Source organism: Mustelus asterias, chromosome 25 (genome assembly GCF_964213995.1).
Source record: "Mustelus asterias chromosome 25, sMusAst1.hap1.1, whole genome shotgun sequence".
NCBI classification, from domain to species: Eukaryota; Metazoa; Chordata; class Chondrichthyes; order Carcharhiniformes; family Triakidae; genus Mustelus; species Mustelus asterias.
Window position 1 is genome coordinate 12670529 of NC_135825.1, and position 15424 is coordinate 12685952.

Consider the following 15424-nt stretch of genomic DNA (forward strand, 5'->3'; position numbering starts at 1 on the left):
TATGTGTTCCCTCCGGGTGTGTCAGCTTTTTCCCACACTCCAAAGGTAAGCAAATTAGATGGATTGGCCATGCTAAATTGCCCCTCAGTGTCCAAAGATGTGTAGACTTGGGGATTAGCAGTGGGGTTGCGGGGATAGGGCCTGGGTGAGTAACCCTGTCACAGAGTTGGTGCAGACTTGATGGGCTGAATGACCCTCTTCTGCATCATAGATTCACTGATTCAATGAATTACTTCTTAAATATTGCTGAGAAAAGAGACATGCTGTTGAAGTTTTTCATCTTGTACTCATCAGGACAGATTCACAAGAATAACTAATCTCAAAGAGAACAACAATTTGTGCTGCATGGAGAAGAGGGTGCTGTTTGGTTGGCAAGTGGGATCTTGCAAATCTTTCCATGATGAATACAAAGCAAAACGTTTCGACAGCATCTCTTTATTCAGCAATACTCAGCGCTACCAAGTGACAACTTCTTAAGTGTTATCATTATTGATAAATAGGACAGGGAGCATGCTTAACAAGATCCTGCACACACCCAAAACCAATAAATGACCAGATAATGGGGACAATGTCCACAATATTAATATAAGCTCATGCAAATTTCACCAGAGTGGGAACCTCTTGCTGACACTCAGGGCTCAGCCTTTTGAGGCTATTTACTCACAGCTCCAGGTGAAGATCTGGAGCAGAATTAGGCCACTCAGCCCATCGAGTCTGCTCCTCCATTCAATCATGGCTGATATTTCTCTCATCACCATTTTCCTGCCTTTTCCCCATAACCCCTGATCCCTTTATTAATCAAGTTCAAAGGGAAGCTACAGCATAGTATGTCAAATATTCTTCCAAATATCAGAAAGGCTCAAAAAAATGCATCTTAATCGATTGGCAGCAGTTGCTGAGCAAAAGTGGGAGAGGACTGAAGCATGGTGGGGATAAATGTGAGAATAGGTGATCCAATTTAACTGCGGATAAGTGGTAGAATCATCCAGTGGGCGGCACGATGGCACAGTGGTTAGCACTGCTGCCTCACGGCGCCAGGGACCCGGGTTCAAATCCAGCTTCAGGTCACTGTCTGTGCGGAATTTGCACATTCTCCCCGTGTCTGCGTGGGTTTCCTCCGGGTGCTCCGGTTTCCTCCCACAGTCCAAAGATGTGAGGTTTACGTTGATTGGCCATGCTAAATTGATCCTAATGTCAGGGGGACTAGCAGGGTAAATATGTGGGGTTGCAAGAGTGGGGCCTGGGTGGGATTGTGGTCGGTGCAGACTCAATGGGCCGAATAGCCTCCTTCTGGACTGTAGGGATTCTATGATTCTATGATCCATGCTGGATTCCCTATTCTACGTCTACCAGTATGAGATGACTGTATGAGGTAGTTGTGAGAACAGCACAGCTATTTTACATTCCATGGCAGACTTGTTATGAGTCAGAGTTATGCTGTAAGAATCTGGGAGTAGTTTAGGTCTGTAATAAAAGTGAAAGCTGCAACATAAGTTATGAGAAGCTTGTATGTTGCAAGGTCCATATTTTCATGTTTTTTGGGGACATACTGCCTTTTATAGAAGATATCAGTCAGTTTTTGTTGGTTTTCTGGGTGAATACATATAAAATTAAATATACAAACTCCCCAATGGTTCAGTTGAAAGACCAATCCCCCAATGCAATTCCATGGGGACAATATCCAAGTATTGAATGAGGTTATGCAACATCTGTAGATAGGCAAGTATGTCTACTGGTGAAAGATTTGCAGCAACGTCTCATAGAAATAGAATCATAGAAACCCTACAGTGTAGAAGGAGGCCATTCGGCCCATCATGTCTGCACTGACAACAATCCCACCCAGACCCTATCTCCGCTGAGTTACCTTGCTAATCATCTAACCTATCACATCCTGGGACACTAAGGGTTAATTTAGCATGTCCAATCGACCTACCCTGCACATCTTTGGACTGTGGGAGGAAACCGGAGCACCCGGAGGAAGCCCACGCAGACACGGGGAGAATGTGCAAACACCACACAGACAGTGACCCAAGCCAGGAATCGAATCCGGACCTCTGGAGTTGTGAGGCAGCAGTGCTAACCACTGTGCTACCGTGCCGTCCTATTTATTGTTATTTATAATGAATCATAGTGAGGCTATTGAGATTTATGTGTAAGGGAATATCCAATCTTCTAACCAAAAGAGAAAAGGAACAAAGTTAGGGTGGGATTTTCCAGCCCTTCCCACCGGTGGGATCTTCCAGTCCCGCTGAAGGCTACCCTCCTCACCGGGTTAGCCCGATGGCAGGACAGGTGAGTAATACGAAACGCCATAAGGTCCCAGCAGGACCGGAAGATTGAGCCAATAGCCAATGGCGAGTAGCCTTTGGCGCCAGGAAACATGCCATGGGGGCTGGTAAATCCCGGCCAAAGACTTAGAGGCAGCCAGGGAGAAAGAAAGGCAACAGCAAGGGTGAGTGTGTGAGAGCCTCACAGAGATTGGAAAGAGAGACAATGGGGGAGAGATCTTGAGCCTGTAGAACATAGAACATAGAACATTACAGCACAGAACAGGCCCTTCGGCCCACGATGTTGTGCCGACCTTCATCTGAAACCAAGATCAAGCTATCCCACTCCCTACCATCCTGGTGTGCTCCATGTGCCTATCCAATAACCGCTTAAATGTTCCTAAAGTGTCTGACTCCACTATCACTGCAGGCAGTCCATTCCACACCCCAACCACTCTCTGCGTGAAGAACCTACCTCTGATATCCTTCCTATATCTCCCACCATGAACCCTATAGTTATGCCCCCTTGTAATAGCTCCATCCACCCGAGGAAATAGTCTTTGAACGTTCACTCGATCTATCCCCTTCATCATTTTATAAACCTCTATTAAGTCTCCCCTCAATCTCCTCCGCTCCAGAGAGAACAGCCCCAGCTCCCTCAACCTTCGCCATCCGCACAAATGCTGTGGGGCTCAAGATCCAGAAGTTGCAGTTCTTGCCGGCGAGATCACAATATTGGATTTCCCTCCGCCCCTCACTGGTGATGTCATCAGAGTTACGCCCCTAATGGGTGTAAACATGCTTCATATGAAATTCAATACACTTGAATCTCGTCAACAAGCACCCTCCCTATATATTGACATCCCTTGTACGTTAACACATGACATCATGCTGGTGCAGTTTACAACAGGTTCCCCTAGACATGAACCTGTCGTGGGGATCTTCCCGGGAGCGTAACATTGAGTATAACCCCTGGAGGACAGGGACATAGCCAGGCAGTGGTCTGGCAATGCCCCTTGGCAATGTCCAATGCCGGCATCTCCACATCAATGCCCCTTGGCACAGGTTGCCATTGCCAGGTTGGCACCATGCCCATGCCTATCTGATAGTGCCAACCTGACAATGCCAACCTGTGCCAAGGTGAGGGCTGCAGTGGGAGTCTCATAGGGGAGGGAGGGGGATTAATTTGTATGTGGTGGTGGCCGGCGCAGACAGAGGAACAGGGGTTACAAAGCAGTGGGAGGAGGTGGGTGCCAGTTCCAATCGTTGGGGGAACAGGGAGGGGAGAGGGCAATGATCAGGTGGAGGAGGCCAATGATTGGGGGGGGGGAACTAATTGAATTCAAATTGAAGTTATTGAAAGGGTAATTGAGCAGTGAAGCAATATCAGAACATATAATGATATTTAATACGGCACGGTGGCACAGTGGTTAGCACTGCTGCCTCACAGCGCCAGGGACCCGGGTTCAATTCCCAGCTTGGACCACCATCTGTGTGGAGTTTACACATTCTCCCCATGTCTGTGTGAGTTTCCTCTGGATGTGCAGGTTAGATGGATTGGCCATGCTAAATTGCCCCTTAGTGTCAGGGGGACTCGCTAGAGTAAATGCATGGGGTTATGGGGATAGGGCCTGGGTGGGATTGTGGCCGGTGCAGACTCAATGGGCCGAATGGCCTTGTTCTGCACTGTAGGGATTCTATGATTCTAACACAACAGGCTGGAACATCTTTCCTCACAGTATGTAATTAATATTATTCCATGTTTGATGTTAATGTTTTCTTATGTAATGAAATGTGAGACAAGGTCCTAACTGAGATTTTCACCAATTATTCAGTATAGATCAATTGCTTTCCCCAAATTACCTCAATATTCTCATTGATCGGAGTTTCTCATCTAATATTAAATTGGGAATATCGAAAGGTGCAATTTAATTTTAAAAAGCATGGCACTTAATACCTCAAAAACAGTCACATTTTAAACCTTTCTGCTGCTTTTTTTCATTACCTTTATGTTTGCATTTTCCAGACAACGGAGAGAAGGAAGCAACAATAGAAAATTCGGTTCCGAAGTCAAACTCTGTGGTAAGGCTGTAACCTGTCGACAGCACTGGGTGTTTTCACACTTGTGGAGTCTCCTACCCTGTGGAGTTGGCATGATAGAGAGACATGCTTTACGCATTCATCTGAAATTCCTGAGAGCCAGCACTCACAATAGCTTTCAACTGGTGAGACCTCTATGTCCCCACCTGCTGAGGACATACACGGCCAACATGCCCCCTTGACACTGAAAGGTCAGCGGATGGAATAGTGGAAGATTCACCCTCCACCTGGCGAGAGTGTTCAGCTGTGCGATTCTTCCCCTTGTTTCTGGCCTCTACCTATTGCAGAAGCATCCAAGGCCCAATCAGAATTTTGGGGCCCAGGTTTTTTGTTGGTTGGAGACCCACTTTGACGCTCAGATACATGACCCTGTAATCTAGGAGGCCAGACCAATTACTGATCAAATTTTACACATCAGACTGTGAAAGTGGACTGCCAATAGTTTACTTCATAAAGTATAATCCCCTTACAGTGCAGAAGTAGGCCATTCAGCCCATTGAGCATGCCAAACCCTATCCCCATAACCCCACGTATTTACCCTGCTGATCCACCCCCTCCCCCCCCACCCCCCCCCCAACCTACACAGCTTGGGGCACTAAGGCGCAACTTTAGCATGGCCAATGAACCTTATCCGCACATCTTTGGACTGTGGGAGGAAACCGGAGCACCCGGAGGAAACCCACGCAGACACGGGGAGAATGTGCAAACCCCACACACAGTCACCCAAGACCGGAATTGAAGACGGGTCCCTGGCACTGTGAGGCAGCAGTGCTAACCACTGTGCCACCATAAGTTCATAAGTTCATAAGATATAGGATCAGGATTAGGCCATTCAGCCCATCGAGTCTGCTCCGCCATTCGATCATGGCTGATATGCTCCTCATCCCCATTTTCCTGCCTTCTCCCCATAACCTTTCAACCCATCACCAATTAAAAATCTGTCTAACTCCTCCATAAATTTTCTCACTGTCCCAGCATCCACCGCACTTTGGGGTAGCGAATTCCACAGATTCACAACCCTTTGGGAGAAGTAGTTTCTCCTCAACTCTGTTTTAAATTTGCTACCCCTTATCCTAAGACTATGACCTCTCGTCCTAGACTGCCCCACCAGCAGAAGCATCCACTCCACGTCTACTTTATCCATACCTTTGATCATCTTGTAAACCTCAACTTGATCTCCCCTCATTCTTCTAAATTCCAGAGAGTATAGGCCTAAACTGTTCAATCTCTCTTCATACGACAAACCCCTCATCCATGCCGCCGTCACAGTGTTGCTAAAATATGGCTGAACTATTTTCCATAACCCAAGTTACCAATTAACTCAAGCAGTTGTATTTACTGAGGGGAATTCCCGACTGTCCATGCCGGCTGGATTCTCCAGTCCCGCTGGCAGCAATGGGATTTCCCCCGTGGGGGAAATCCCATTGACAGCAGCGGGACCAGAGAATCCCATCACTAGCGAACAGCACATCACCTTCCACCCCCAAGAAACACACGGATGGGAGGCCAGAGAATTCCCTCCAATACCAATTCACTGCCTATTTATTATAGTAAGTAGTCTCACAACACCAGGTTAAAGTCCAACAGGTTTATTTGGTAGCACGAGCGTTCGGAGCGCTGCCCCTTCATCAGGTGAGTGTCTGATAAAGGAGCAGCTCTCGTGCTACCAAATAAGCCTGTTGGACTTTAACCTGGTGTTGTGAGACTACTTATTGTGCCCACCCCAGTCCAACGCCGGCATCTCCACATCGCATTTATTATAGAGCTTTGAAATATGTTTATTTTCCCAAGTAAAACATTACCTTAAGTTTCATTTTTGTAATTCAATGATGGATTGACTCATTGCTTCAATGCCTTCAGTCACACTCTCACATTCTTTATCTTCAGCTGTCCAAAGAGTTGGAAGAAGGAGTTACTTACGCCACTGTGACAATTCAGCCCAATAATCACCCTCAGGAGGACTCTGCTGCTTATGATAATGTGAAACCTTCCAATAGTCAGGAAGCAATCAAGCCGCCAGTTAACGAACCTCCTGCTTCGGAACCAACGGAATATTCCACAGTTGTGTTCAAAAAGTAATATTCTTCCAACATGACGACTGCAAGCCACTTTTGACCCACTTTCTGAAGAACGATATTCCTGCAAATTGTAAATTGTTCTATTAGGGCATGAGTATAATTTTACACCTTTGTTTCCAGCCAATGCATATTGGAAAAATCTCAAGCAGAGTGCCTGCATTTTTCCAATATTTGGCTGTGGCAGGTCTCCTTTGGAATGCATAGTTTCTCTCTACCTGCCCTATTTCTTCTCGTTGGGGGGTTGTGGGGTGTTGGGATGGGTGGGGGGAGGGAGATTGTGGGTGTTGGGCTGGGTGGGGAGAGGGAGGTTATTGGTGTTGAGCTGGGTGGGGGAGGGAGGTTGTGGGATGTTGGACTGGGTTGGGGGGAGGGAGTTGTGGGGTGCTGGGGTTGGGCAGGCGGGGCAGGGGAATGAGGGTTGTTGTGGGACATTGTGCTGAGCGGGGGGGAGGGGCGTGGTGGTGAGCGAGGCTGTGGGGGTGATGTCCAAAACTAGGGAGCAGAACCTTAAACTCAGAGCCAGGCAGTTCTGGGATGATATCAGGAATCATTGTCCTGAACAAAGGATGGTGTGGAAATCTGGATCTATCTCTCCCAAAAAGCTGTCAAGGATGAAGATTGGGATTGACAGATTTTTATGAAGCAAAGGTATAATTATTTCCCTGCCCATGGGCAGACAAGATTATATCCTTTGAAATATTTAATAATTTAGTATAAAAAGCATTGTTGTGAAGCAACAATAACTGTGATTCATCGAGAATCACAATGTTGTAGTTCCCCGGAATGTTCTATCAAAGGTAATCAGTGAAGCGAAGGCAGGTTAATGGAGTTAGGATACAGATCAGCCCTGATCTGACTAAATAGCAGGTTAGAGGGGCTGAATGGCCTACTCATGTTCTTCTGAACCTATAACCTGCTACACCACAGTCAGCATCATTGCTTACCTGGCCAGCAATGTTCCCGCTAATCTTAAAGGGACCATGCAGTGCAACAAGCAGGCCGCACACATGTTCGAGGGAACATTGTTCGGCGCTCACCCTCACTCTGGTAAAATGACCACCATTTTCTAAAACAAAACAAAATAGCAAGCATTCTGTTACATTAATGATGGATGGGCAAACCACGCACAGTCCTGTATTTTTATGGACCTGTACATGTACTGTGGCTGCGTCACTGAGGCATATACAGCACCAGAACAACACAGGATAAGATACACAACTGCAATTACTCCCTGACTATTCACAGTATGTAGGCAGAATAACACTTAGGCGATCCTTGAAATGTTTAACAATTCATTGTGAAGCGGCGATAATTCTTTCTGTAGTAATGCATGGAGAATCCCAGCTGTTAAACGGTGTTGTTCACTATGATGCATTATCGCTTACCGTCATTGTAGCTACTGTTGATGTGTCTGTTTTTATTTAATGCTGATGGCATATTACAATGAGAGTCCTGTCCTCTAGGTTACGTTCTGTGCTAAAGGGTGCTCAGAGCGCTGGGCATTATTTAACATAATGGAGCTATGACCGACTGATGCTTAACCCATGCTGGAAAATCAATGGGTACAGCCCCTTGTTCTATTCAATTAGGCTGAGTAACTAAGAGTGCTATTCTTTGGTTAATGCAATTGGGATTGAGTGATGTTAATGCTATCCTTGATTACTGGAATTGGGAACCTCACCAAATATGAAAGGTCATTGGATGAATTTCCAGTAACTGCAGCTGAAATCTTATTTATTCCTTTCAGTGCAAAATAAACATTCTTGCAACACGCTAAGGATGTTCAGTCTCGACGCCCTTGCCATACCGAGACCATTTCTGTTCTGCAAAACTTTATTTCAGTCTTTATAATGCCAATTTATCCCATTTCGTTTTGTTCTTTGTGTTGTAAATTCACACCTGCGTGGTGGGAAAAGTTGGATTAGTTGATATTTTGAACATAACGCATCCATGAGGGAAAACCTTGAATGTTTATGCAGCAATCTTTGGCCAAGCTGGGCCATTACTGCAAGGACGGTGAGAATATTGGACATATAGGGCACGGTTTTCCCACCCCGATACCCTGGTTGAGTAGCGTAGCGGGAAGTGTAAGCAGGAGACCAATAACAGCACGATACAGTGGCACGGTGGCACAGTGGTTAGTGCTGCTGCCTCACAATGCCAGGGATCCAGGTTCAATTCCTCAGGTCACTATCTGTGTGGAGTCTCCATGTTCTCCCCATATCTGCGTGGGTTTCCTCCGGGTGCTCCGGTTTCCTCCCACACTCCAAAGATGTGCAGGATAGGTTGATTGGCCACACTAAATTGCCCCTTAATGTCAGGGGGATTTGTAGGCTAGATACGTGGGGTTACAGGGATAGGGTCTGGGTGGGATTGTGGTCGGTGCAGACTCAATGGACCGAATGGCCTCCTTCTGCACTGTAGGGATTCTATGATTCTATCATAACAGGAATCAGCTTGGCCAATCGCAATCTTCCCAGGCCACTTTCATTAACATAATCAACCTCGCACCGGGGAACCGGGCAGTCATCAGAGGTCAGGGCTGGCTATCAGAGGTTGGGGTCAGCCATCGGAGGTCAGGGCTGGCCATGGGGGGTGGGGGTCAAGGTCGGCGATATCTGAGGGGCTGGGTGGTCTTTGCGGTTGTTGGCCTCGAGGGGTGGGGCGGTGGGGAGACTGGATGGACAGGGGCAGGTGATATCCAGGAACAGGGAACGGTGTTCAGGGTCGACGATCGGGAGGCTGACAATCGGGGGTGGGGGGTTGCATGTCACCCGATCTCCCAGATATAGTGGCACATGCGCAATGGCCCCCTGAGCACACTGCTGCCAGCCTCTCAGTGGATTTAGGCTCCACCCCCGCCCCCATATTGCAGCCTCCATATTGCACAGAGTGCTGTAAGCTATCAAAACCCAGCTCATCCAAAAAATGGGCAGGAAAACCTTCTATTTTCCCACCCATTGGAATTATTTTGGGAAAATCATGTCTGCAGTGATTGAGATGAATCAGATAGATGCGATTACGGGGAATCCAGATATATACATGAGCAAAAAAGTGTAAAAGAATATCCCAATCTGCTGAGAAGGACTAAATAGTGGGTGGGACTTTATGGCCTCATTCATTCTGAAATTGTCAAATCCCACCTGAGGTCAACAGACCTTCCCATTGTCCGCCCCAAGCCCACTCCGATTCCCGTTAGCAGGCGGGGCCGTAGAATTCCAGCCAGAGTGTGAGGAAGGTCAGGTGGGGTGAATTGGCCGATTTCTGTGTTATGAATTCTGCGCACTGCTAACAAGCTCAATAGCAGAATCAAAAATTAAATTTGCACATGACTTCTTAATGCGAAAGAATGCCTTCCAGGTTCATTTTCAGGTGAAAGCTCCACCTGCATGTAACAAAGTCCAATTTTCTTAACTTGCTTGGGAATGAAAATTAATTTCTCCACACACCTGCGAGATCTAAGGGTGCAACATTTGAAGGATCAGTCAGTTTAGGGTGATCTTCGAGCAAGGTTAATGTTTAGCTCAGGTTATAACTGATGAAGATGCCAATGGCTTGAATGTTGCAGTAGTAATGATGGCGAAAATGTAAGCAGTCACCATCATTACTCTACTGAAATTGGCAGCCAGTTCAGAGTTCACACAAGTGCATAATAACAGAAGTTGGTGTCAGTAACTCTTTGCTTCTCCATCGAGTGTGCTGTTGAGGTTCCCCCAGACTATAGTCCCTTAGTAATCAATGATTTCATGAAACGCCCCATTTTTGCGCCATTGGCCTTGCAGTTAAAACTGAAAAAGTTACACCTTGTTGAATGAGTTGTAACTGGACTTTAAATGGTGTACTAACTTTTTAATTCCGACCAAACTCCATCATAAGCCCTGACAAGCTCATTTTAAGTTTGTGGAATATCAAATTTCTTCATTATCATAGAATCGTAGAATCCCTACAGTATAGAAGGAGGCCATTCGGCCCATCGAGTCTATACCGACCACAATCCCACCCAGGCTCTATTCCTGCAACCCCACATATTTACCCTGCTAATCCCTCTGACACTAGGGTCAATTTTGCATTGCCAATCAAACTAACCCACACATCTTTGGACTGTGGGACTTATGATGAAAAGAATTCACAAAACTTTAAGTTTCATAACATTGATCTTTGAGCTTCAAACTAAATCCAATCATAATCATTTTATTTCGCTATCCAAAACTCAAAATTAAAAGTAAAGGGATTCAGTGTTTTTAACTTCCTGCTTTGCTGCGTCTGAGAATACGTTAGTGGGATTGGCTGCTTACCCTCCTTGCTGGTGTCACTGCTGCTGCACACTTGGAGATCCCCTTGACTTGTTACGGTATTTACCTTGTCTTTGAGCAGGGGGAAGTCCACACCACAGAGCTCGAGAGATCTTTGTGGATTGCTTTCTTAGAGGTTCAATGGCGGGTGCCACTGTTTTGCTGCTGAACGCAAAATCTAGCCCAATGTCATTGACATGGAGTCACCAACTGGCACCTTTGGAGTGTGCCAATATTTAAGAGCCAACAACCAATTGGCTTCCATGTAAATGGATGATTGACTCATCACTAAGTAGAATAAAGTAGAATTGTTCTTTTAATTTATATTATAGTCTTGATCCAAGTTGTCAACAATCCTTTGCCCAGTTAATCAATAATTACAGAACTGACATTACATCAAGTCTTAGATGTGACTGCAGTATTATGAAAAAGAAACAAGTGTAGTGGCCAATACACAGTCAACCAGAGGCTGAGAATGAACTAATCTTTTATAATTTATTATCCAGGAATCCTGAGACTGACAAATATCCTTCATCATTGAATCTGATCACTGGGTAAACTGGAGGATGGTGTGAAATGTTGTAGAGATGAGTTTTGTGCAACAGGAGATAATGAATTGTGTTGCAAACCACTTTAAAGTAATTCAATATTGGTTCTCAAGACACACAAACAAAACTGAAGCTGGCAACTGTGCAAATCCTTTTTGTTTTATCAATCTTGAAGCAGAACTGTACACAAATGCAAAGGGATGCGATTAGAAATGTTTTGTCTAATAACTTCTGACTTTTGAAGTAGGAAACTAAATTCAACATATTTAGGAATCCATGAACAGTTTAGCTGATGTATTTACTGAGGTACTAATGACATACTAACCCGCAATTTTTAAATTTAAATTTGTTGGTGGTGGCGAATTGTTAATTCCCAGATACCTGTTACTTTATCACCTGTGTTTGATGACTTTATTACATGTTGAAGTTACAGTACTTTTCTTCCAAAATGGCATTAAAACTTCACAAATACTTGATTTGAGCATGCAGCTTTCAGTTTTATCTTTCAACAGCACCGTCCAAACACACAACCTCCACAACCTTGAAGAACAAAGGAAACAGCCGTTTTAGAACACCTGCTAGTCCCCGTGATGTGGAGATGCCAGTGTTGGACTGGGGTGGACAAGGTGAGAGGTCACATGACACCAGGTTATAGTCCAACAGGTTTTTTTGAAATCACAACTTGGGGTGGCACGGTGACACAGTGGTTAGCACTGCTGCCTCACAGCACCAGGGACCCGGGTTCGATTCCTGGCTTGGGTCACTGTCTGTGTGGAGTTTGCACATTCTCCCTGTGTCTGGGCTTCCTCCAGGTACTCTGGTTTCCTCCCACAGTCCAAAGATGTGCAGGTTAGGTTGATTGGCCATGTTAAAATTGCCCCTTAGTGTCAGGGGGACTTGCTTTGGTAAATGCATGGGGCTGTGGATGTGGGGCCTGTGTGGTATGGTAGTTGATGCAGACTCGATGGGCCGATTGGCCTCCTTCTGCACTGTATGATTCTATGATTCACAAGTTTTCGGAGCACTGCTCCTTCATCGGGTGAAGGAGCAAGCATTTACCTAATGAAGGAGCAGCACTCCAAAAGTTTGTGATTTCGAATGAACCTGTTGGACTATACCCTGGTGTCATGTGACCTCTCATCCTCAAGTCCCCCTCAAGCTACACACCATTCTGACTCGGAATTATATCAACATTCCTTCACTGTCACTTGGTCAACACTCTGAAATACCCTCCCTAACAGCACTGTGGGTGATACACCACATGAACTGCAGAAGTTCAAGAAAGTTCAAGGAAATGCTTAGGAAATCAGAAACACAAAGGGAATTCGGAGTCATTGTTCAAGATTCTCTTAAGGTTAGCGTGCAGGTTCAGTCAGCAGTCAGGAAGGCAAACGCAATGTTAGCATTCATGTCGAGAGGGCTAGAATACAAGAGCAGGGATGTATTTCTGAGGCTGCATAAGGCTCTGGTCAGACCCCATTTGGAGTATTGCGAGCAGTTTTGGGCCCCATATCTAAGGAAGGATGTGCTGGCCTTGAAAAGGGTCCAGAGGAGGTTCACAAGAATGATCCGTGGAATGAAGAGCTTGTTGTATGAGGAACGGTTGAAGACTCTGGGTCTGTACTCGTTGGAGTTTAGAAGGATGAGGGGGGATCTTATTGAAACTTACAGGATACTGCAAGGCCTGGATAAAGTGGACGTGGAGAGGATGTTTCCACTCGTGGGAAAAACTAGAAGCAGAGGGCACAACCTCAGACTAAAGAGACGATCCTTTAAAACAGAGATGAGGAGGAATTTCTTCAGCCAGAGAGTAGTGAATCTGTGGAACTCTTTGCCGCAGAAGGCAGTGGAGGCCAGGTCATTGAGTGTCTTTAAGACAGAGATAGATTGGTTCTTGATTAATAAGGGGATCAGGGGTTATGGGGAAAAGGCAGGAGAATGGGAATGAGAAAAATATCAGCCATGATTGAATGGTGGAGCAGACTCGATGGGCCGAGTGGCCTAATTCTGCTCCTATGTCTTCTGGTCTTATAGTCTAAAGCAGCTTCTCAGGGTCCTTAGTTATGGGCAGTGAATAAGACAAGCGATACCAGCGACACTCACATGTCAGAAACAAATTTTAAAAATCATCAATCAAATTATGTAAATTGCATTCGTAAGACAAAGACTGTTATTTCAGAACTTGTGGTGCTGGTTCCAACTCTTGTCAGCAAGAGCACAGATCCGAAACTCAGGCGCAGACTCAGAAAATTGGTGCCTGTTGGCTGGAATTCTCTGGCGGTTCACACCCTGCTATTGCTGCCAGCGAGAATGGAGAATGTGGCACTCAGCCAAACCTTCATTCAGAGCAGCAGGACTGGAGAATCCCAGCCCGCTGGCGAGGTCGGAGAATCCTGACCATTGTATTTTTCACGTGATATGGCAAGTCTTCTGCCATTGCAGAGCAGGAGCTTGATTTCGTCTGAATACAGAGATCTTTCGGGAGGCTACAGGATAAATACTTAACCCTCTGTCCCTCCCTTGCCTTGCTGCCTATCTGCTTCAGATCCTCTGATGTGAGAGAGTATCGAGGTGTAAGGCCCACCTCCTGCATCTTTTGGTATCTGTGTTGTCATGGCATCATCCGGACTGCTGATCAGTGCTATTGGATGATACGATTTCTAGATACACACACAGTGCAGATCAAACTGCAATCTGATGGTAGTTGAGCTAGCTAGGGACAAGGTGCTGAGGAAGTAATTCTTAGTTGGTTTCTCTGGTTACAACTATCGGGAATCCCAGCTCACCCTCAGGAAAAAGCTGTTTGAGCAATTCACGAAATGGGTGGAGATTAGGGTGGCACGGTGGCACAGTGGTTAGCACTGCTGCCTCACAGCGCCAAGGACCCGGGTTCAATTCCGGCCTCGGGTCACTGTCTGTGTGGAGTTTGCACGTTCTCCCCGTGTCTGCGTGGGTTTCCTCCGGGTGCTCCGGTTTCCTCACACACTCCAAAGATGTGCGGGTTACGTGATTGGCCATGTTAAATTGCCCCTTAGATTTCCAAGATGTGTCGGTTAGGGGGATTAGTTATGATTTAAAGTGTTGGGTCACAGAGATACTAAATTGTCCCTTAGTGTCAGGGAGATTAGCAAGGTAAATACGAGGGTTTGTGGGGATGGGGCCTGGGTGGGATAGTGCGGGCTCAATGGGCCAAATGACCTCCTTCTGCACTGTAGGGATTCTATGATCCTCGATGAACAATTGATTTCCATCTTCCTGGAGGAAATTTCTGGAAAGCCAAAGGACCTTTCCTGTTGAGGCATCTGCGAGTCGTTCCTTATGGAATAAGGGAAACCCCTTTCCTTTGTGTCAAAGGACGGTTTGTCCCTTGGACGCTGAAGCCCAGTTAGGTGAGGAAACAAGATCCTACCAAACGTTATTTCCATTCCACAGAAAGGATAAAGTAAGGCTTGCATTTAAATAGCGCCCTTCACAACCGTAGAGCAACCCAAAATGATTCACCACAACAACGTACTTTGAAGTGAAATCACTTTGTAATATAATAAACACAGCAGCCAATTTGTGCACAGCAAGATCCCACAAACAGAAACAAAATAACATCTGATAATCTGTTTTAAAAACAGAGAATGATTGAAATATTCAGCAAATTGGACAGCATCTGTGGAGAGAGAAACAGTGCTAACATTTCAGTTTCATAACCTTTCATCAGAGCCTTGCAACAAACTCATTGTGATGTTGGTTGAGGGGGTGAATCTTGGCCAGCACACTGCTCTTCAGCTAATGGGCAGCACTGTGGCGCAGTGGTTAGCATTGCTGCCTCACAACGCCAGGGTCCTGGATTCGATTCCCGGCCTCGGGCCACTGTCTGTGCAGAGTCTGCACGTTCTCTCTGTGACTGCGTGGGTTTCCTCCGGGTGCTCCGGTTTCCTCCCACAGTCCAAAGATGTGCAGGTTAGGTGGGTTGGCCATGCTAAATTGCCCCTTAATGTTAGGAGGATTAGCTGGGGTAAATGCATGGGGATAGGGCCTGGGTGGGTTGGTGCAGACTCGATGGGCCGAATGGCCTCCTTCTGCACTGTAGGATTCTATGATTGGGATCGTATACAAAGAGGATAAAAGGACCTCACTCTAACAAACTA

At 46.1% G+C, this 15424-nt stretch overlaps 1 protein-coding gene across 1 annotated transcript in view; it reads left to right on the plus strand.

Moving 5' to 3' along the window:
- LOC144511711 (polymeric immunoglobulin receptor-like) overlaps positions 1-15424 on the plus strand; it is a 67150-nt gene that overhangs the window by 16466 nt on the left and 35260 nt on the right. The window contains exons 5-6 of the mRNA XM_078241937.1: positions 4294-4349; positions 6255-6442. Coding sequence (XP_078098063.1) covers positions 4294-4349; positions 6255-6442 — 244 coding nt within the window. The remainder of the gene's footprint in view (positions 1-4293; positions 4350-6254; positions 6443-15424) is intronic.